The sequence below is a fragment of the Pteropus vampyrus genome, unplaced genomic scaffold (assembly GCF_000151845.1).
Source record: "Pteropus vampyrus isolate Shadow unplaced genomic scaffold, Pvam_2.0 Scaffold23, whole genome shotgun sequence".
NCBI lineage: Eukaryota > Metazoa > Chordata > Mammalia > Chiroptera > Pteropodidae > Pteropus > Pteropus vampyrus.
In genome coordinates, this window is record NW_011888804.1 from 3335106 (window position 1) to 3356379 (window position 21274).

General features: G+C 39.8%; 1 protein-coding gene and 1 pseudogene across 1 annotated transcript in view; one reads left to right on the forward strand and one right to left on the reverse strand.

Moving 5' to 3' along the window:
• Window positions 1-5696: 5696 nt before the first annotated feature.
• Window positions 5697-21274, forward strand: part of PTPN11 (protein tyrosine phosphatase, non-receptor type 11) — a 78598-nt gene continuing 63020 nt past the window's right edge. The window contains exon 1 of the mRNA XM_011355821.2: window positions 5697-5911. Coding sequence (XP_011354123.1) covers window positions 5898-5911 — 14 coding nt within the window. The 5' untranslated portion in view covers window positions 5697-5897. The remainder of the gene's footprint in view (window positions 5912-21274) is intronic.
• On the reverse strand, window positions 8655-8773 carry LOC111737117 (annotated as a pseudogene).

Sequence of the window (21274 nt, forward strand, 5' to 3'; positions counted from 1 at the left end):
TCCAGGTACACCCTCAGCGAGTCAGGTGCTCCTTGCTGAGACTCACACTGGTGGAGGCAGCTGGCCTCGGTTTCTGGTGTGGCCTTTTGAGACAGGTATGAGCACAGCATAGCTGGAGGGGTAGAGGCTTGGGCTAAGTTTGGCCTGCAGCTGAACCCCTCTCAGGACTGTGCCATTGGACATCTACTTTACAAATACACACTAATAAGACTGGAAGACTTAGGAGCTTTGCTTAGTATGTAGAAACAGACATGGAAAGGCAGCCAAAATGGGAAGACAAAGAAGCAGAAACCATATGAGAGACCAGAACAGAGATACAGATATAATGGAGTCAAGTAATCTAACAGATGCAGAGTTCAGAACACTAGTTGTAAAGATGCTCAATGAACTGTTGGTTAAATTCAGTGAGAACTTCAACAAAGAGATAAAAAAACATAAAAATGGAAATGGAAATTTTAAAAGGGAACCAGTCAGAAATGAAGAACACATTATCTGAGATGAGAAGTATATTAACTGGAATAAATAAAGGAATAAACAGAGTGAATAAAGGAAAGGATCAAATGTCCTATCACAAGGACAAGAAAGCCAAGGACAGTCAATCAGAATGGCAAGAAAAAAGATGCCAAGACTATAAAAATAATTTAAGGAGCATATGGGACACTATTAAGGGTCCAAATATCCATTTGATCGGCGTAACTGAAGAAAATCAAGATGTTGAACAGCTGTTTGAAGAGATAATGATGGTAAACTTCGCTAACCTGCTGAATGAAATAGACATAAAACCCCAGGAAGCTCAGAGAATTCCAAAAATCAGGGATCCAAAGAGGCCCACACCAAGACACATTATAATTAAAATGCCAAAGTTTAAATACAAAGAAACAATATTAAAAGCAGCAAGAGAAAAACAGATAGTTACTTATAAGAGAACATCCATAAGACTGGCAGCAGATTTCTCAAAAGAAACTATGCAGGACAGAAGGGTTAGGCACAAAATATTCGACAGGATGAAGACCCAGGATCTACAACTGAGAATAATTTATCCATCAAAGCTACCATTTAGAGTTGAAGGACAGATAAAGATCTTCCCAGACAAAAATAAGCTAAAGGAATTTATCACCACCAAGCCAGTATTACAGGAAATGTTGGAGGGACTTCTTTAAAAAAAAAAAAATGTATCAAAAACAGGAATAAAGGATGGTAACAACCACATTCCTATCAATAAAAACCTCTAATGGAAAAGAATTAAATGCTCCAACTAAGAGTGGATGAATGGAAAGGAAACCAAGACCCCCTACATGTTGCCTATAAGAAACTCACTTCAGATTAAAAGACACACACAGACTAAAAGGAAGGGGATGGAAAAAGATATTGCTTTGATGGACCTAGAAAGTATTTAAGTCAGACAGAGAAAGATAAACACGATGTGATTTCACTTATATGCAGAATCTAAGGAATAAAAAGAAGAAACTAATCAAAAACAGACTCACAAATATAGTGGACAATTTGGTGATGGACAGAGGGGAGGGGGTTTAGGGGGGCTGAGAGAACGGGGTGAAGGGTTAAAGAAGTACAAATTAGTAGTTGATGGATGGTCACCAGGATGGGGAGCACGGCATAGGGAATGCAATTAACATGAATACGTTGGCTAGGTGGAGGGTCAGGGGAGGGAGGGAGCACTTGGGGGTATCATTTTGTAAACTATATAGATGTCTAACGATATACTGTATACTTGAAACTAAATAAAATGAATAAACTTAAAAAAATAAAAAGGACAAAAAATAAAAAAATAATAAAATATACATGTAGAAGGCGAATTACTAGGTCACTGGGGGTGCGTAGAATTCATTTAGTTAAGTATTGTCAGATTGCTCTCCAAATGACTGCAGGGTGACTTTGGTGAGAGCTTGTATTCCAAGACTAGAAGAATGGGAAACACAGCACCACAAGTCTATAGCAAACCCGGCTGTTCAGACATGCAAAGACTTCCTTTCCTGATAATAGAATAAATTACTTCTTAAACCTAAAAAAAAAAAGTACATGTATGGCTCACATTATATTTGTATTGGACGATCAGTGCTGATCTAGAGGGATGTCCATTATACATTAGGAGAAAACATTAAATCACAAGATATATATTTATATCTATCTATATGTTTGTATATATGTACATACACATACATACATACACACATATATACATATAACAAGCTCTTAAATATATACACATATTATGAATCCACTGAAAAAATTGAAAAAGTTCCTATATTGGTTATGTAAGTGAGTGAGTGTGTGTAGGGGATGTGTGTGTGTTTGTATAGGTATAGAAGAAAGTGTGGAAGTATAGAGACCAAACCGTTTAGTTTTATTGGGTTGGGATAGGGAGGATGTAGACACTGAGGAGCAGGGGACATTATTTTTTTTCTTTTTTTGGAATATTGCTTTTGTAACTGAGAAAGAAATTAAAATAAAATCTCTCTAAATGAATATTTCTTAAGGTTGTTATATGCCAGGCACTACTGTGCTAGGCTCTGGCATATATATATATATATGAAGAAGATAATGACTTTGCTTTAAGAGAAGCTCATAATCTAGGGAGACAAAAGAGTCAATCAACAATGACCTTGAACTGTGTTAGGGGCCAAGAGAAGCATGAACAGACAGACCCAAAACATGGGGGGGTGCGGGCTCTATTTTATTTCCAGGAAGTGGTCAAAGGGTATATGCAGAGAATGTTTTACGAAGGAGATGATTAAGTTGGAGCTGAACCTTGCTTGACATTTAGTTTTCCAGATAGAGAAGGGTTTGAAGGGTATTCCAGAAAGAAGGAACTAACTTTTGCAAGGGATACAAGAAACGGCAAGAAGCCTTTGAAAACTTCCAGATTGTGGGAGGGAGTGGGGAAAAATGAAACAGAACAGACAGAGTCCATATTTACAAAGGCCTGATGTGCTAACAGACGGATTTTAATTTAGTGCTGAAGGCTTTGAACCTCTCTCACAGAACAAGAGAATGAAATGATTAGATTTGTCTTCTAGAAAGATTCTTCTTGCAGCAGAGTGTACAGAACATAGACAAGATTGGGGAAGCAACGGTCTCTGCGCCTAAAGGACTTACAATTTACTTTGGAAGAGACATACGATAAACAGCATTTAGCAAGTGCTTACTTTGCCAGGCACTGTTCCGAGTACAGCAGGTCCGTGAATGATGTCATTTTTTCATCATCGTTCCCTAACATTGATGAGAAAATAAAATCCATTCCTGGTCAAGGCCCCTGTCTGTGTGGAGTTCGCACATTCTTCCCACGTCTGCGTGGGTTTTTTTTCAGGTGCTTTGGTTTCTTCCCACATCCCAAAAATGTACATGTGGGGTGAATTGGTGTGTCTCTATTGTGCCAGTCTGAGTGTGTGTGTGTGTATGTGTGTGTGCACACGTGTGTGAGATATGCCCTGTGATGAAAAAGCCTCCTAAGGTTGATTCCTACCTTGTGCCTTGAGTTGCCAGAATAGGCTCCAGCTTACTGTACTTCACAAACATTAACTCTTTCATTCTTTACAACTTACCCTATACAGTAAGCAGTATTTTTTTTTTTTATCTCCATTTTACAGAGAAGAAAACTGAGACACAGAGTCAAGTGACTTATGTATGGACGCTCAGACAGGCAGGTTGAGCTTTGGAGCTCAAGAACCTAAATCTCACATGGTACTGTGTCTTAGAGTTATAACGGAGCGTGTGACTTATAATGGAGTATGTCCGGTTCTAAGCTAGGAGAGGTGTCTTGGGAACCATATAACCTGGACTGAGAGAATCGCGGAAGGCTTCTAACTCAGAGATGTCTTCTTGTCTGAGATGTGAGGCATAAACTAGAGTTCATGGAGAAGAGAGGTCAGGAAGAACCCTCCAGTGAGTGGCAGCAGATTGTTTAAAGGCCCTGAATTGGTGGGGAAGTCAAAGTCATTCAGCAAGACTGGGTCAGAGAGATGTAGGTGAGTGGTGGGGAGGAGAGGAACTTGAGAAGTGAGCAAGGATCAGACCGGGTGATAAAAAAAAATGTTTTTTTTTCTTTATTTCATTCTAAAAGCCATGAGAAGCCCTTGAAGTATTCAATGTAGGGAGTGACTAGATTTGTATTTTAGATTACTCTGGCTATTAAGTGGAGAAAGGATGGGAAAGGGCAAGCTTGCAGGCCTACGATCAATTAGAGTGTTGTTTGAGTCATCAAGGTGGCCAGGATTTACAGAGAATTGAAAGAAACAGGTTGAGCAACTTGTTGTTGAATGCCTATTGCCTAAATTAAATTTGCATATATTAAAGACAATTTTTGTAAGGAGCACATAAATGCTGAAGCAGTTAGCACGCTGTGTGAGAGTTCTTTGTCTAGGGGTGCGATGGGGATCTTTGGAAGGAAAAAAAGGGAGGATTTTGGAGCTACCTGATGTGGGTCGGATTCACTCACTAGATCTGTGGCCCTTTAATCTTAGTCATGGGCATTCATTAGGTAAAAGCTCTACGTTCTCGCTCTGGTATGAACCACCATCATCTCCAGCCTGGGATACTACAGTTATTTTACTATTGTAAAATAGTGTCTCTGTTACTGGCTTTGCTCTCTTGATCTCATTTCTCACACAGCACCCAAAGTAATACTTAAAAAAAAAAATAGATTATATCCCTTCTCTGCTGAAAATCTTTCAATGGCTCTCCATTTCACTGTTCATTTAAACCTATAGGACCCTCTCTTTCTTACCGTTGTCTCCTACTATTCTCCCTTCACCACCACCACCTCCCCCTCCAGCCAGACTTCTTTATTGTTCTTCAAATACGGGAGGCAACCTCCTGCCTCAGGTCCTTTGCACTTGTCTCTTCCCGGTGCTTGAAATGCTATTCCCTTATTTCCACTGACTGCTCTTGCATCTGATCTTTACTCAAATGCCATCTTCAGTGAAGCCTTCACGAATTACCCTGTTTAAGATCATATAAAGGGCTATTCGAAAAAGACAAGAAGGAAAGATGGGAGTATTTTACTTATCTTGATTATTGTAGCTCCTCCCAGAACACAGGGATTTTTGACTTTTCTTTTCACTGTTGTATCCTTAGTCTAAAACAGTGCCTAGCAGATAGAAAACGCTCAAGAGATGTTTAATTATACTGATAATACAGCTAACAGTTACAAAACACTTAGTAATAGGCCGTCTATACCTAAAGATTGTACATATTGAATCCTCACACTAATCGTATGTAGAAAATACAATACTATCTTTATTTTACATAAATCGTATGTAGAAAATACAATACTATCTTTATTTTACATAAATGAAGGAAGGGAGGAAGCTGAGGCTCGGAGAAATTAAGCAACTCGGTCAAGGTTATACAACTCGTTACGTGGAGCGGCCCGTTTGTGGAACGAAATGAATGAAATTCGGTTTGGCAGTCAGCGCCGAATGGAAATTGACACCGTGGGAACGGAAGCGATCGCTTCGTGGGAGCGCGTACAACACTGAGCGCGCAGCGCACGCCTTGCGGCCAAGATCTAAAGGGGGACGTGTGGGTGTCTTGGAAAGTGCGAGAGGCGGCGGCTCCACCGAGGAACCGAACTGCCATTACCAGCCGCCGCTCGGTCCCCGGCCCAGTGGAAGCAGGAAGTGGCGGCGGGCGTCGCGCGGGGTGACGTCACTATGGCGCCCACGGCGAGGGGCGGGGCGAGAAGGAGGAGCGAAGCGAGCTTGGGGGGCGGCTGCAGTCTCCGCGATCCCCAGGCCTGGAGGGGGGTCTGCGCGCGGCCGGCTGGCTCTGCCCCGTGTCCGGTCCCGAGCGGGCCTCCCTCGGGCCATCCCGATGTGACCGGGCCCAGCGGAGCCTGAGCAAGGAGCGGGTCCGTCGCGGAGCCGGAGGGCGGGAGGAACATGACATCGCGGAGGTGAGGAGCCCCGAGGGGCCCGGCGCGGGCCTCGGCCCGGCCCCTGCCGCGTTCGGTCAGCCCCGCCCAGGAGGGGGCGCCCCGGCCGAGCTTCGGTCTCCCGTCCGGGGTCTCGGGGCAGGCTCCGTCCCAGACTTCAGACCCTCCCGGCTCGGGGGCCCGGCCCCACCGCCCTCCCACCCCTCGGGTCCCCATTCATTTCCTGCCTCCCCGAGTTCCGGCTCCCTCAGCCCAAGGGATGCCATGCCCGTCAGGACTGGGGCAGGTAGAGCCGCCACGGGAACGGCGGACGCCAGCGGCCCGGCTCGGCGCCGCATTCCTGACCCATTGCCTCATGAGAATTGCCTCATGGTGATTCCGAAATAACCCCGTTCACTTGGGGAGGCTCCTGGGCCCCGGACTCGGGAGGGAAGAGGAGGGAGTTGCTCGGGGCCGGGCCCCAGGCGATGGAGCTGCTTGAGGTCACTGCCTCTCGCGCTCGTTTGGGGGCTTCACTCAGGGTCCCTGACCCCTTTCTATGCGTCTTTGCATCTCCTTTCCCCCCACCCCCATTCCTCACGTGCCAGAAATGGAAAAACTGACTGTATCTGCAGCTATTAGAAGTATTTCCTTCCTCTGCAGTCTTCGCTTTGAGAGATGGGAGGGAAGGGAGCTGTATCTTTAGTTATTTAATCCTTTACCACAACCTTAAATGTCAGGTAACGTTCATTATCCCCGTTTCACGGATGTGGAAACTGAGGCTCAGAAGTAGCAAGCTGATAAATGACAGCATTTGAACCTGAGTCAGAAGGCGGATTAGTGAATTAATGAGATGCTTTGAAAGTTCAGGGTAATGATACTAATAGCTGACATTTGTTAAGCTGTTACTGTAAGTCTGACACATTTAATCTTCATTATAACCTTACTATTATCCCCTGTCTAAAGATGAGTAAACTGAGTTTCGGTAGTTAGGCAACTTGTCTAAGGTCACTCAACCAATAAGTGGTGGAGCCAGAATCCCCAGTTAATCACCATGTTGCTATTATTATTTTATAATTATTGCTAATCATTTTTAAGCCTTAATTTTGTTGTTAAACAGTAGTGTGACCTGTTGTTTTCAGGTGGTGGTCCTGCTTTTTCATATCGTCATTCTTTATATACCATTCACATATAAGATTCATCGTTTAGTCTTTGATTGTCCTGTTATGGGCACTGTCTCAGACATTTGAAAAGCTGTTTAAGCTGTTAGCATTATTTGAATGAGAGACTTTTCAAAATATTAGAATGTCTTCTCAAAATACACCTGCACATTATTCATTCATGGACCTGGAAGGAAAAGATTGAGAAAAAAGAAAACTGGAAACTTAGCAAGTGAGTGATTTGGACAGGTCTGTTGACGAGTGCATACACATCTGGGTAATATATAACTGCATTTCAACAGAACAGTGTATAGCCTCAAATGTTGTAATTCTTTAGGGAGCTTTTAAATAAAACAGTTGTCTATTCTTTAATCTGTCAGATAGTCATTGAGACTTTTGTTCCTGTGTCTGCCCTTCCAGACAAGTGAGGATCTGCTTCTTTAGAAGACAAAAGACTGGGGGTTGGGGGTGGGGAAGGGCAGGGTAGTAATAGACCCTACATTGTCCAGCTTGTTAGCCTAGAAGCAGGAAAGTGTGGGTATAGCCAACCAGCAAGTGGTAAAGATGACAGTTTGAGATGGACTAATTCTTCCTTTCTTCCAGCCCTCCCTGACTCACCTATTATAAAAAAGAAATGTGTGCCACCAAAAAAGTCAAATTACGAACATAATACGTATAATTGGGAATAATTATTATTTTTCATATTGTAGGTCTGTTTTATTATTTTAAACTAGCTTTACTGAGGTATAAATGACATGCAATAAATTACATATATTTCAGTTTACAATTTGATAAGTTTTGACATATGTGTACACCTATGAAACCATCACTACAGTCAAGATAAGGAACATATCATATCTATCACTGCTTGAGATGGTTCCTCGTGTCCTTTACAGTCCGTTCCTTGACAGTCAACCACTATTCTGCTTTGTGTCCCTATACATTAATTTGCATTTACTAGCCTTTTCTGTAAATGGAATTTTATGTCTGGCTTCTTATGCTCAGCATAATTATGTTGAGATTTATCCACGTTGTAGTATATGTTAAATAGTTCGCTACTTTTTATTGCTTAGTAATACTCAATTGTGTGGACATACTGCCAGTTGTTTATCCATCCACCTGTTGATGGACATTTGGGTTGTTTCTAGAGTTTGGCTATTGCTAATAAAAGCTGCTCTGAACATTGATCTACAAGTGTTTATATGGACATATGCTTTCATTTCCCTTCTGTAAATATCTATCAGTGGTATGGCCGGATCATACAGTAGATGCATATTTAACTTTTTCAGAAATTGCCAAACTGGTTTTCAAAGTAGTTACACCATTTACATCTCCACCAGCAGTGTATGAGAGTTAACAGTTCTTCCACATACTCATCAACAGTGGGTATGGTCAGTTTTTAAATTTTAGCTATTTTAGAGAAAGTGTCCTTGTATCTCATTGTAGTTTTAGTTTGTATTTTTCCTGGTGAATAATCGTGTTAATCATCTTTTCATTTGCCTGTTTACCATCTATCTTTAGTGACTTGTTTATTTTATCAGGTATTTTCCCTCTTTTTTATTTGTTTGTTTTCTTATTGAGATTTGAGAGTTCTTTATTTTATATTTATTTATTTATTTATTTTACGCCTACAGCACCTGGTCTTCCTAGGTGGTCTCCTATCCAAGTACTAACCAGGCTCGACCCTGCTTAGCTTCTGAGATCAGATGGGATCGGGCTTGTTCAGGGTAGCATGGCCGTAGACAAGAGTTCTTTATTCTAGATACAAGTCCTTTATCGGAATTACAAATATTTTCTTAGTCTGTGGCTTGTCTTTTCATTTTTTTAAGGTTGTAATTGAAGAAAAGGTTTTCATTTGGGTGAAGTCCAGTCTATCAGTTTTTAAAAAATAGGTAATGCTTCTGGTGTCCTTTCTAAGAAATCTTTGCTTAACCCAAGGTCTCAAATGTTTTCTCCAAGTTTTATAGTTTGGGTTTCTGATCCACTTTGAGTTATTTATTTATTTATTTTTTATATGGTATGAGGTGCGATGCGTATTCTTTTTTTGGCATATGGATATTCAGTTGTTCCAGCAAGATTTGTTAAAAAAAAAAAAAATTCCATCTTTATTGAACTTGCACCTCTGTTGAAAATCAGTTGTCCATTTATATGTGGGTCTATTTCTGGACTCTGCTGTTCCATTGATTTGTTTGTCTATTCTTATGCCAATACCACATGGTCTTGATTATTGTAGCTTTATAATAAGTCTTGAAATCAGAGAGTGTTAGTCTTCCAACTTCGTTCTTCTTTTTCAAATTATTTTAAAACTCAGTATTAATTCATTCAACAAGTAGTTATTGAACCAGGCAGAATAAAGCAGTAAGATGGACAAAGATTGCTATTCTTTCAGCTGAGAGAGAGTAGGCAAACACATGAATAAATAAAATAGAAATGGGGACAATGTGGTTAGTTTCGATAAGGGATTTAAGAAAAGTCTCTCTGAAGAGGTGGTCATATGAGCTGACTCCGGAATGACAAGTAGTAGTCTGAGTTTTGTTTTGCTTAATTATCAAAATTATTTTTGATTCATGTGCTTATGATCTAGATTTTGTATGCATTCAGCAGTTAAAATGTCAATGTTTTCAGTGTACTGATACCTTTCAACATCATAGATCATAAGTAGGGAGAAGAAGGCATTGAGTAGTTAAATGATATTTCCCTGGGTAATTTAGTGGTAGTAGTGCTGAATTTAGATGTTGAGATTGCTTATCTGCCCTACTCTGCCTCGTTCAGCTGACAAAAATGGCTGTATTTTCCGTCTTCCTTCAGCATATGGCACATCCTTTACATTTGCTTTTGTTCCTCTGAAAGATAACGTCCGACGACTTGAGCTGAGAGGAGCAGAAAATTTAGCTTGTTCTGAGACTCTTGGCTTTTGCTTTATCTATAAGCAGGTCAAGTACATTTTGTCCCAGGCTCTCCCTGGTGGTCATGTTTGTTTATCTCTCGTAAGTAAATAAACTTGCCTGGCTGAAAAATAACAGTTCTGTGTCTTTCCACTTGAAACTAGGATGTCTTAATTAATGTCACATCCCAATCTCTGTAAGCTCAGGTTTTTGGACAGAGTAGCTCAAGTGCAGGGGTCACTGCTAAGATTACTTACCCTTCTCGCACATGCTCAGTGTGGAGACTGTTAGTCACACAAGATCCTGGAAAAGCAGAGCCAACTGGTGTTTGTATTTGTTACTCTACAGAACAATAGAGGACACTGTGCTTATGCCTCTTTCCCTTTGGGAAACGCAGACAGCACTTGCTATTCAATGCTGACTGACCTTTTTAAGGAAAGGAAAGGCAAATAAGAAAAGGAAAGGCTGATAGAAAAAAAAAAAGTTGATTCATTTGCAAGATGGTGTTGGAGGAGAGCTCCGCCACTGACAGACAAGTGGATCCTAGAGCAAATTAAGCCCGAAACATCCGTGGAGGCAAAAATGACAAAACTGAAGCTGTCCCACTTCCGGTACATCATGAGAAGGCAGGGCCCTTTGGGAAAGACAATAATGCTGGGAAAAATAGAAGGCAGCAGGAAAGGAGGAAGGCTAAACATGAGACGGATTGACTTCATCAAAGAAGGCATAGGCAGGAGTCTCTTGGAGCTGAGCAGGGCTATTGAGGACAAGACGTTGTGGACGTCACTCATCATCGGGAGATGGAGCCGACTCAATGGCATGTAATACGCAAAGGCCATTACTGACGTTTGGAAGATTCTGTGGGAGTGGTAGACTGCAACCACTCTCAAGGGTTTGAGATCCCTGAAATGGATTCAAACACCCTAAAACGCAGCCCAGTTCATTACTGAGTTTTAGAAGATTGTGTGCATTTAGCAAACTCGTATGTGCTATGGTCCTTGGCAGCATTGAAATTTGAAAGATATGATTCATGTTTGCAGAGAGCATTGAATGTAGAAAGGGAGACAGACTTGTATACCAGCCTCAAATGAGTTCGATTAAGGTAATACAAAACAGAAATTGAAATTTATCAGTATAGAGTATACTGTTTAGAATCCATATGTACTTGTATCTGATATACATGTACATACACACTGTATGTGTCTGGCCGTCCATACACACATGCATATATACACACATGCAATACATTTATTTTAAAGATAATGGGCTCTAGATCCAAGTCTTCATCATCTCATCGATCCATTCTAATGAAACATGGATCTATTCATTCAAGAACTGTTTATTGTGGGATTACTAAATGCCAGGCACTGTGCTAGGATCAGGTGTTCCAGGTTTCAGGAAACAGCAAGTGTGCAAGTGTGACATGGGGGGAGTTCTTGGAGTGCTCGAAGAACAGAAGGGAGCACGTGGAGGAGCTACGGAACTGGGAACATAGGTGGAGACTAGACCACACCGGGATTTCTCAGGTCCTCAGCATCATGTGGACCGTGGAGAGCAGTTGAGATTGTAGTTTAAACCATAGAAGGATATGATCAGGGGAGTAGCATGAGCTGATCTATTTAAAAATATCCCTCTGGCTGCTGTGAAGGAAGGGTTGTTGGAGGCAGGAGTGGACTCAGGGAGAGCAAACAAGTGAGGGAGAGGCTTTGAACTAGGGTAAAAGCCATTCGTGGAAGGATTTTCGGAGGCACTTTCCTTTGTTGCCCCGTTGTCAGGGCAGAGATGCAACCAAAGAAACTCCATGAGAAGGTAGCGATTTACAAAGACAGCCATCCACTACCATTAAAAAGCTGCCTTAACCTTTTTCTAGCCTCTGTTACTTAGAATGCTTGTCCCTATCTACTGCCCCTTCTTCATGATTTATGTTTTTCCTATAGAATATTAAAATTTAATTAGAAAAGTGGAAAATTCTTGTAATCTTTAGAACATACCAAACTATAAACTTTGTCCCCAAGGACAAAGATAATGAGTTTTCTGGAGCAGCGGGTAAGAAAGATACATCTCGTATCACTTTATATTTAGGCAAGAAACTGAAATTAGACTTTGGATCCCTAGTCTAAGCTCCCTTCTTAGCATAGCAGCTTTGAAAATAAGTTCCTGAAATTACTTGGCCTGCTCGACTGTTCCCCACATCACTGGGGCGGGGGTGGTGGTGGTGGTGGTGCCTAGATAAAACAAATATTCAGCATCATTGTAGGTTTTTTTTTTGATTCATCAGCGTTTTTTTTTAAAGACTCACTTGCCATAAACACAGTCCTAGCCTCAGAGCTAACTAAGCCTTTGCAGAATCTGCATTCTGTAATGTGGGAATTCGACTTCTGGTGTGATTTCCTGGCAAATAGGCTGTAAACTCTCTCGCAGGCGGGCATTCCGTCTTTCATTTCTTCAAGTTTCCTCGCCATAGGGCTCAATTGTTTTATACATTTATTTTGTTTTAGACATTGATTTGAGGCTCTTTTTCACAAGTGTTAGGGTCTGTGTGTGTGCGCGCGTGTGTGTGCATTCAACTTTTTCTGTGAAATGAGTAGTACCCACCTGGGCCATGTTATGACCTGACATCCTTGATAAATAATAGACAATGCTCCGAGGATGACTGGTGAGAATGGTTTGTCAGGGGCTGGCAGGTTTGCAGATGTTAAGAACGAGCACAAGGAGTAGGCTTTTCCTCTTCTCCATCCTCTCCTTGTGACTTTTTTCTCCACGCCCCTCCTTTTGGTGTTTTATTCTACCTGGTTTTTCTTCACTTCCCTCAAATTCATTCATTCAGCAGACATTCATCAAGTGCCTACTGTATACATGGGGAGGACTGGAAACTTTTTCAGTTTTTTTCCCATCTTGTCCGGAACCACTGTCTTAATCACCTTGTTGATACAACTCAAATGGAGTCATGCTAATTTGCCTTTCCCCATCCTTTCAGGTAATAAAGGTGCATTGACATAACCTTATTGTAGACTAACTTCTGTTTGCATTCACAGTCGGTGGCAGATGGGGGTGAGTCTTAGAGATGTGAAGTCTCAGTATCCAGTATTACAACTGTTTGTAACCCTTGAGACCAGCCCTGCAATATAGTATCGATGCTGTTAATTCCTCTGATCTTCACCCTCACTGAGCTCTAACTGTTCCTTATTAGTGACAAGCATACTGCGAATCACAGAATTGTTGGTGGTGGGACACAAGTATTAAATATACAATTGGAAAATAATTTTTGGTAGTTACAGATGCTTTTTGAAGAAAATAGCAAAGGAAGGAGAGTTTACAATCTATCAAAGTTCAAATAGATGGGTTATGGAATAAAACTTTTAATTTCTAATTATGTGCTCTTTGAAATAATGTAGGGACAGCCCCTGAGCCATGACGTTGTGTATGAAAAGGCGGTGTAACATAAATGATACCATTTCAAAATGGCTTATGTGAAACTTGCATAATTATGGAGAAGAATCTTTTCTGCATATCTCCCACCAGTAATAATGACAATGACGACTAATGTTTATTAAGCCCTCCTTTACTCTGTGTAGCACTTTGTTCTAAGTGCTGGTTACTGAGTTTCCCCTGTAAACATCACTCACTTCTGTTCACTCTTAATAACGTGATAGGTATAATTATAAGTTGTAAATGAAATAATATAATTTGTTTAATAAAGGGGTAAAGAGACCACCACCTGCCTTATCTCCTGTTGCCTATCTACCCGATGGGTGTCTGTGTGGTTATCTAGCCTCACCTTCAGCAATTATTTCTAGTACTCAGTCCATTCTTCCCTGGTTCGTGGTACTGAGGAGGACATGTTTCCCTATCTGTGTGCTGTTCAGTAATTTTAACAAGAATTTCCAAAGCGAATGTCTAGAGTCCTTGTGCATAAGCCATAGACTTGTCCCAGAACCTCTCCATGCATTTGGAGACACCAAATTTTGATATTTTAGCTAAGAAGAGAGCCTTTGCCAACTGATATCTGTGCTTCTTCCTGACCATGCAGGAGTCATCTTTACAGCCTCTTCTGAGACCCCCCCGGGGTCACATGGGGAACCATATGGCTGTGGGAGAGGGCAGTGGTGGGAGCTCACCCCAAGGCTGCTCTCTTCCTTCCCTCCCAGCCACAAATATTTATTAAGGAATAATAAATATTTATTATTTATTATTAAAGAGACCACCACTTGTCTTAAAAATATATCTATAAAAGTGTTAGCCCCCTTGCTAGGGGCTGGTGGCACGCATTGGAGAAGAAACAGATAGCTTCACAGAACTTCTAGTCTAGCCTTCGACCTGACAATTAGAAGCGTGTGATTAGAACCCATGTTGGTATCACCCACTGAGAAGGTAGGATTGGGGGCGGGGTCTGAATGTGGAGAAAAACACGTACAAAGGCCACGTGTGGCACATTTGAGGAAAACAGAGAGGTTGCCAGAACAGAAGAGTTAAGTAAGGGCCACACCTTGCAGGATCTTGTTAACATCTGTGATTTTATTGTATTTTATTCTGACCGAAAACTAAATTTCTAGTCCCCAAGGTGAAACTCTACAGGCTGATTCTGTGCTAAGCATTAATTTATTTCTGTCTCACAACAATACTATGAGTTAAGTTTTTCTAAGCATGGCAAGACACCCAGAAGCCGTAAAGGAAAAATCTGATAAATTTAATCATGCTCAGATGAATTTCCGTGGAGGGAAAAATACCGCAGAGTAAAAAGGTAAAAAAAAAAAAAAAAAAACCCTAAGATAAATATCTGTCACACCTATAATAAAGGATCATTTTCTGGTTATATCAAGAGCTCCTATAAACCAGTAAGAAAAAAACATCCAGTAGAGAATGAACAGTGACAAATTGGCAACTCACAGAAAAGGGGGGAAAAAAGTGCTTTGAAAACATGAAAAACTGCTTAGTCTCAAATAGAAATGCAAACTAGAATGGTACCGTTTTCCGTGAAACAGATAGACAAAGATGAAGAAGTTTGTTAATAGATGTAGTATTGGCAAAAGTGAGAGAAACCAGGGACTTTCACACTCAATTAGTGGAAGTTGAAACTGGTACCTTCTTTTGAGCGCAGTCTGGCAAATTTATTAAAGTGAAAAAACTCGACAAAGCAATTTTCTTTCTAAAAATTTATAGATATACTTTTAAAAGTGTGTAAAGATGATTTTAAAGGATATGTTCTGCATTGTTTTATCAACAAAACTGTAGAAATAGTATCGATGTCCTAGAATAGGGATTAAATTATGGATGGCATATTCATACAATGGAATATTGTGTAGCTATTAAAGAGTGTATTGATATAGAAAGATCTTCAAGTTGTAGTAAGTGAAAAAATCAGGATGTCGATCAGGAAGATTCTGTGTGGGTGTGTATTTCACACAGGTGGGCATGGAGGCAGTAGTGTGTTTATATCCATGTACATGTAGGTATAGTTGTATGCATGAGACATTTCTTAAAGATTAAGAAACTGCTAACTATAGTTACTTCTGAAGAGTGCTGCTGAGATTCTAAGAGAAGCTTGGGCTTTGTTTTGTTTGTTTTGAGTTTCATACCTATCTGTGCTATTATAATAAATGAATTAAAAAGCTTTTAGAAAGTTAAGATTTTTCTTCTCAACAAGATCCAAAAGGATATTGATTCTATAAAAAATTAGAGAAGCCCAAAGTAGCTGGCTGAGATAAGGAAAGATTAGGTGGGAATGAAAATCAGGATGACCAAATAAAAGATCTTGAGGGAAGGAGAAAATATTGCACTTGAGGCTGCCATCTTGGTGCTGAGGTGGTGTACAAATCTGAGAAATTCTTTTAGGAAGAGAGGACAGTGGTGCCAGTCGGAGCAGATCAGCAGATAGATCATGGGGCCCAGGCTGGATGACCCGTATTTAATGATGAAGCAACAGTGTTTCACTTAATGAAGACTAATAATGGAATAACAAGGGAGAGAGCCACAACACTTCACCCTCTGTAGAGGGGAGATAAAAATTATTTTCCTTTTATTCATTTCATTAATTTCTCGTTTAGAAAAAACAATGCAGCTCGCTGCCAGTGTTTGTTTAACGTCACGTGTAGGAATGCTACGTTTTCTAGGATTTGACGTTTTCAGCGATTGAACTACTAAAAACAGAATGCTATAAATAGAATGATGTCATTTGTTTCCAAAGACTGTGGATATACTAGAGTGATGCGAAAATATTAATAAAAGTGAGATATTTCATGGCAGACTTTGGGGGCTAGGTTAGGATTGTAATCCGTGAGTTATTTTGGGGTAAACAGGAAAAGGGTTACTCCAGTAATTGTAGGTTTGGGTATTTTTGAAATACCACAATATAACCCTCATTCTAATTTTAGAATAATTAGAATCTTATTAGAATTAGAAACAGGGTGTAGTTTTTGCTTTATAAAGTTGATTGCTGCTCTGTTTGATAAACAATTGTAGTGTTGTGTCTTCGTTATGGATTGTTGATTTCTGTTAATAGGTAACAAACTCACTTGCATTTATTATGACAGGTTTGGTGTCAACTCTGTCATAACGTTTTATAATTATATATATTGTGTTTCTTTGCATTGTATATTACAAGATGTATATTCTTTTTTTCTAAGATGTTTATTTACTCTTGAAAAAAGTTTTTTGTGTGTTATGTAAGAAGGCTTGTATTTTTGTTCTAGCAGTCACATTTGTACTTACATCTTTTGAATATCCCTAGTTTTCTGTTTTATCTAATTTTTATTATCTAGCTTATCAGATTTTTCGTTATCTTTTAATACCCATCTATTAGCTATTGCCCATACAGTGAATTTTTCTTTTATTTTTCCTTTCCGTTTACCATTTTCTAATTGCAGTATTTCTACTGACAATATATAACTGTATACATTAGTTAGGGTTTCTACCCGTTTCCATCTTTATTTTACTCTTACGTGTACATTTTTATGTTCTTAAATGCTCACCATCAGTTATTTTGTGGATGTTGCTTAGTTACCACTTGGTTAGATAAAGCTTATCCTCTAGTAGATTCGTCAAGGAAGACTGACAAGTACAGCATTCTCTTAGTTCTTGTAGGTTGAAACCTGTTTTTCTATATCTTTGATAGTTGAAAGATAACTTGGCTAGATATAAAATTTTTGGTTTACACTTTCTTTCATTAAGCTTTTAAAAAATGCTGGTCTCTTCGTCCACTTGCTTTGTATATTTGCTTTGAAAAGTCTGATGCTAGCCTAATTTGCTTTCTGTAGTAAGTTATTTAATAGTTTTTCCCAGAGGCCTTGAGGATTTTTCCTTCTTTCTCTTGAACTCTAATAGTTTCATTAGATTATGTGTCAAGATGCTTCTTTTGGGTTAATTTTCCCAGGTAATATGTAGATTCACATCAGAGCTGAGATTTGAACCAAGGTGAGTTGGCTTCAGAGTCCGTGTTCCTACCCATAAGGCTTTGCCACCACATGCTACACACATCACACATGCCACACATGATTACTAGCCTTTTCACCCATAAACTTAATTTTCTGAAAAAATTTGTTTCCAAAACTGTATTGTATAACAGTTTGCCCCTTTTTTTTTTCTTGGTAGAAAACGACATGTGTGCCACTCAGCTTCAGACTACCACACCAAGTAACGTAATTGTTTTGCAGTCAAAAGCAAAAGAGATTTGACATTTTCATTAGTTCATGTAGGTAGACAAATTGCAGGTTAAAGTAAGATTTCCATTATACTTATTGAAAAGTTATAAATAACTGGAAGCTCTCTGTTAACTACTTTTTGATTCCCTAAGGCTGTGGGGACTTGGGTGGGAACCACAGATCAAAGAAGCTGTGGACAAGATTTTAAAAAATATTGGGTAGTTTAAGTAATCATACTGAATGCAAAAGTGTTGGATGCTGGAATGATAGATATCATATAAATGGAGGTTGAGTTTTCCCCCGGGTAAAATTCTGTCTTGATCTTCTGACAAGCTCTCGGAATGAAAAGCAAATTAATATTTTTTTCCTTTTGATCTCAGCCTTGTGATTTTTCTCTAGGACATTCAGAGTGATATTTAGATCCTCCCCCAAACTCTAATAAGATACTATATGAAAAATTAAAAGTGAGATGAGTTTCAGTTAATATAAACAATGGGAACGTCAATCGACTACACCTAGATTCTTGCTTTTCTTTTTTTTTCTGATTTCTTGTGAGAACAATCTTATGTTATGATTGTCAGTAACAACATCTGAAGTTTAGTGCTTAGTAGGTACGAGGCACTTGGATGACTGAGCATCTCAGCTTTAATGTGTACAAAATCCAGCACTTGATTCCACATCTCCAGCTTGGTCCTTCCAACCTTCTAATTGGCTAGGCCCAAAACTTAAGAGTCATATAATTTTTTTTCCTTTCTTTCTTATCCCAGATTTAAACCATTAGGAAATCCCATTGGCTACCCTTAAAATATTCCTAGTTGGACTCTTTATCATTACTACTGCTGCCACCTTGGTCCTTGCCACCATCATTTCTTGCTTGGATTATCACAGTAGCTTTCTTAACTGACTTGTGTGTTCTCCTTGCACGGTAGCTTGAAAGATGGTTTAAAAATTTAAGTCAGATCATGTTACTCTTCTGCCTAAAACCCTCCAGTCCTTTCCCATTTCACAAAAAAATAAAGGCTGAATTTTTTTACAGTGACCTCCGAGGCCCTGCATCATCTGGCTCTTCATTACTCACTGGCCTCGTGCCCTGTCCTTCTGTCCTTTGTTCGTTCTGCTCCTACCGCTCTGGCCTCTTGCATGCTTGAGCATGTCAAATATGTTCCACCCCTGCGCCCTTGATCTTGTTCCTCCCCTCGCCCGGTATGCTCTTCCGTATGTCTGCATGTTGCTGCCTCACTACTTCTAAGTCTGATCAAGTGTTACTTTGCTGCTGAGGTCCTTCCCAGCCATTCTATATAAATGACATCCACCTCACTCTCTGTTTCCCTCTCACTGCTTTATTCCTCTTTGTAGCATTTATCACCATCTGACATTTTATTTATTTTTAGAATATTCTTTATTGTGTTTCTCCTCCATTAAAAGACAGCTTCTTGAGGACAGAGATGTTATTCTATTAACTGTTGTGTTTTAGTGCCTGGATGCCTTCCCTGGGATAGGTACTCAGTAAGTGTTTGTTGCATGAATGAATTTAATAAGCCGTCTCTTTCATTATCCCAGTTCATTCCTTTTTTTTTTTTTTAAAGCTTTAATGAGATAAAATTCACATACCATACAGTTCAACCATTTAAAGTATACAGTTCAGTGGTTTTTAGTATATTCACATATTGCAATGATCACTGCAATTGTAGGATGTTTTCTTCACTTCAAAAGAAACGCTGTGCCTGTTGGTTATTCCCCCCTCTTTAAGCACGCACTAATCTACTTTCTGTCTCTATGGACTTGCTTATTCTGGACATTTTACATCAGTGGAATCATATGACATGAGGCCTCTTGCGTCTAGCTTCTTTTATTCAGCATGTTTTCGAGGTTCATCCAAATTGCAGCATTTATCAGTACTTCATTTTTTTTAATGGCCGAATAATGTTCTCTTCTATGGATTCTCATTTTACTCTTAAAATGAACCTAAGAACTATCATTTCCATTTTGCCGATGAGGAAATCTGAGGTGGGAAGAACTCACCCAGGTCACAGAGCTAGTAAGTGGTAGAGCTCAGCTGTGCACCCAGGCCTGTGTGACCACAGCCCTAATCACAACACTGCAAGGGACTGGCCATGGCCTTAATGCACGACTTGTGACAGCTGTTCACCTCTGTGCTGTCTTTCTCCTTCACTGTCGTAAAACACTTCAAGTGGGCCAATATTTGTCGAGCAGTTTCTTAAAAGTTCATTTGATTGTCCGTACCAGGATTTCACCTTTAATATTGACTTATGTTCCTGGGAGCATTGAATTAGCCCATAAAGGTCCGGGATAATTTGACTTTAGAAATTGCTCTTCCTACTACAAGTCTGAGTGTCTCGGAGTTCACGAAGGAAATCTTGCTGGAAACTAGAGAAGAACTTTTTGAAGCAGATGTCATCCACGGTGGACTTTGTTATTTGCGTGTTTTTTAAAACGTTTTTTATTTTGAGATAATTTCAAATTTACACAAGTGTTGCAAGAATAGTACAAAGAACTTCTGTTTACTTTTCATCCAGATTTACCAGTTAATGCTGTACCACGTATGCCTTCCCCCATGTATGTGCACACACTCACACATACACATATCTGTGTATAATTTTATTCTGAACTATTTGAAAGTAAGTTGCAGACATAATGCCCGATTACTCCAAAATACTTCCACGTGTATTTCCTAAAAATCAGGGTGCACACACATAATCACAGTACACTCATCACAATCAGGGAAATTTACATGTTAACAGCACCATTATCAAATTCCTATCCCCCTTTCAAATTGTTTCTGTAACGTCATTTACAGCAAAAGACCAAACGAACAACAGAAACCTTCTCTTCCCTTTGTCTCCTTTCTCTCTGGTTCATGACACAGTCCAGAAAGAATCATGCATTGTATTCCTTGCGTCTTGTTATTGGCCGGTAATCTGGATAATTCTTTGACCCAACACGCCTCCCTTCTTTCATGGTTTTGACATTTTTGAAGAGTACCTGCCAGTGCGTAGAATGTCACTCACTTAAAGTTTGCCGGGTGCTGCTCATAATTAGTTAGGTAATGCATTGTTGGCAGGAATGTCACAGAAATGCCACTGTTCTTCTTGGTGCGTGATGTCGGGAGGCACGTGATGTCAGTTTAACCCATAACTGGTGATGTTAACTTTTACCAGTTGGTTAAGAAAGTATCTGTCAAATTCTCCACTGTGAAGTTGATTAGTATTTTTTACTTGTTAATTAACAAGTAATTAATAAGCATTTTGTGGGGAGGTTCTTTGACCTGTAGTCAATATCCTGTCCCTCTTGAAATGTCCACCCACTAGGTCTAGCCTCCATCGATGAGTCTTGCCTGAACTATTTATGCGAAGGTTGCCAAATGGTAATTTTCTATTATTCCTTTTATATTTATTATATGTGATTCTTTGTGATTCTACTGCAGAGGGCTTTCCTTTTCTGTCTATGTACTTTTTCTTTTTTTAATTGTGGTTAAATATACATAACAAAATCATTTTAACTATTTTTAAGTGTGCAGTTCTGTGACATTAAGTACATTCACATTGTTGGGCAACCATCACCACCATCCATCTCAAGAACGTTCTCATATTCCCAACTGAAACTCTTATACTCATTAAACAATAACTCTCCATTCCCTCCCTACCCCAACCCCTGGCAACCACCATTCCATTTTCTGCCCCTACAAATTTGACAACTCTAGGT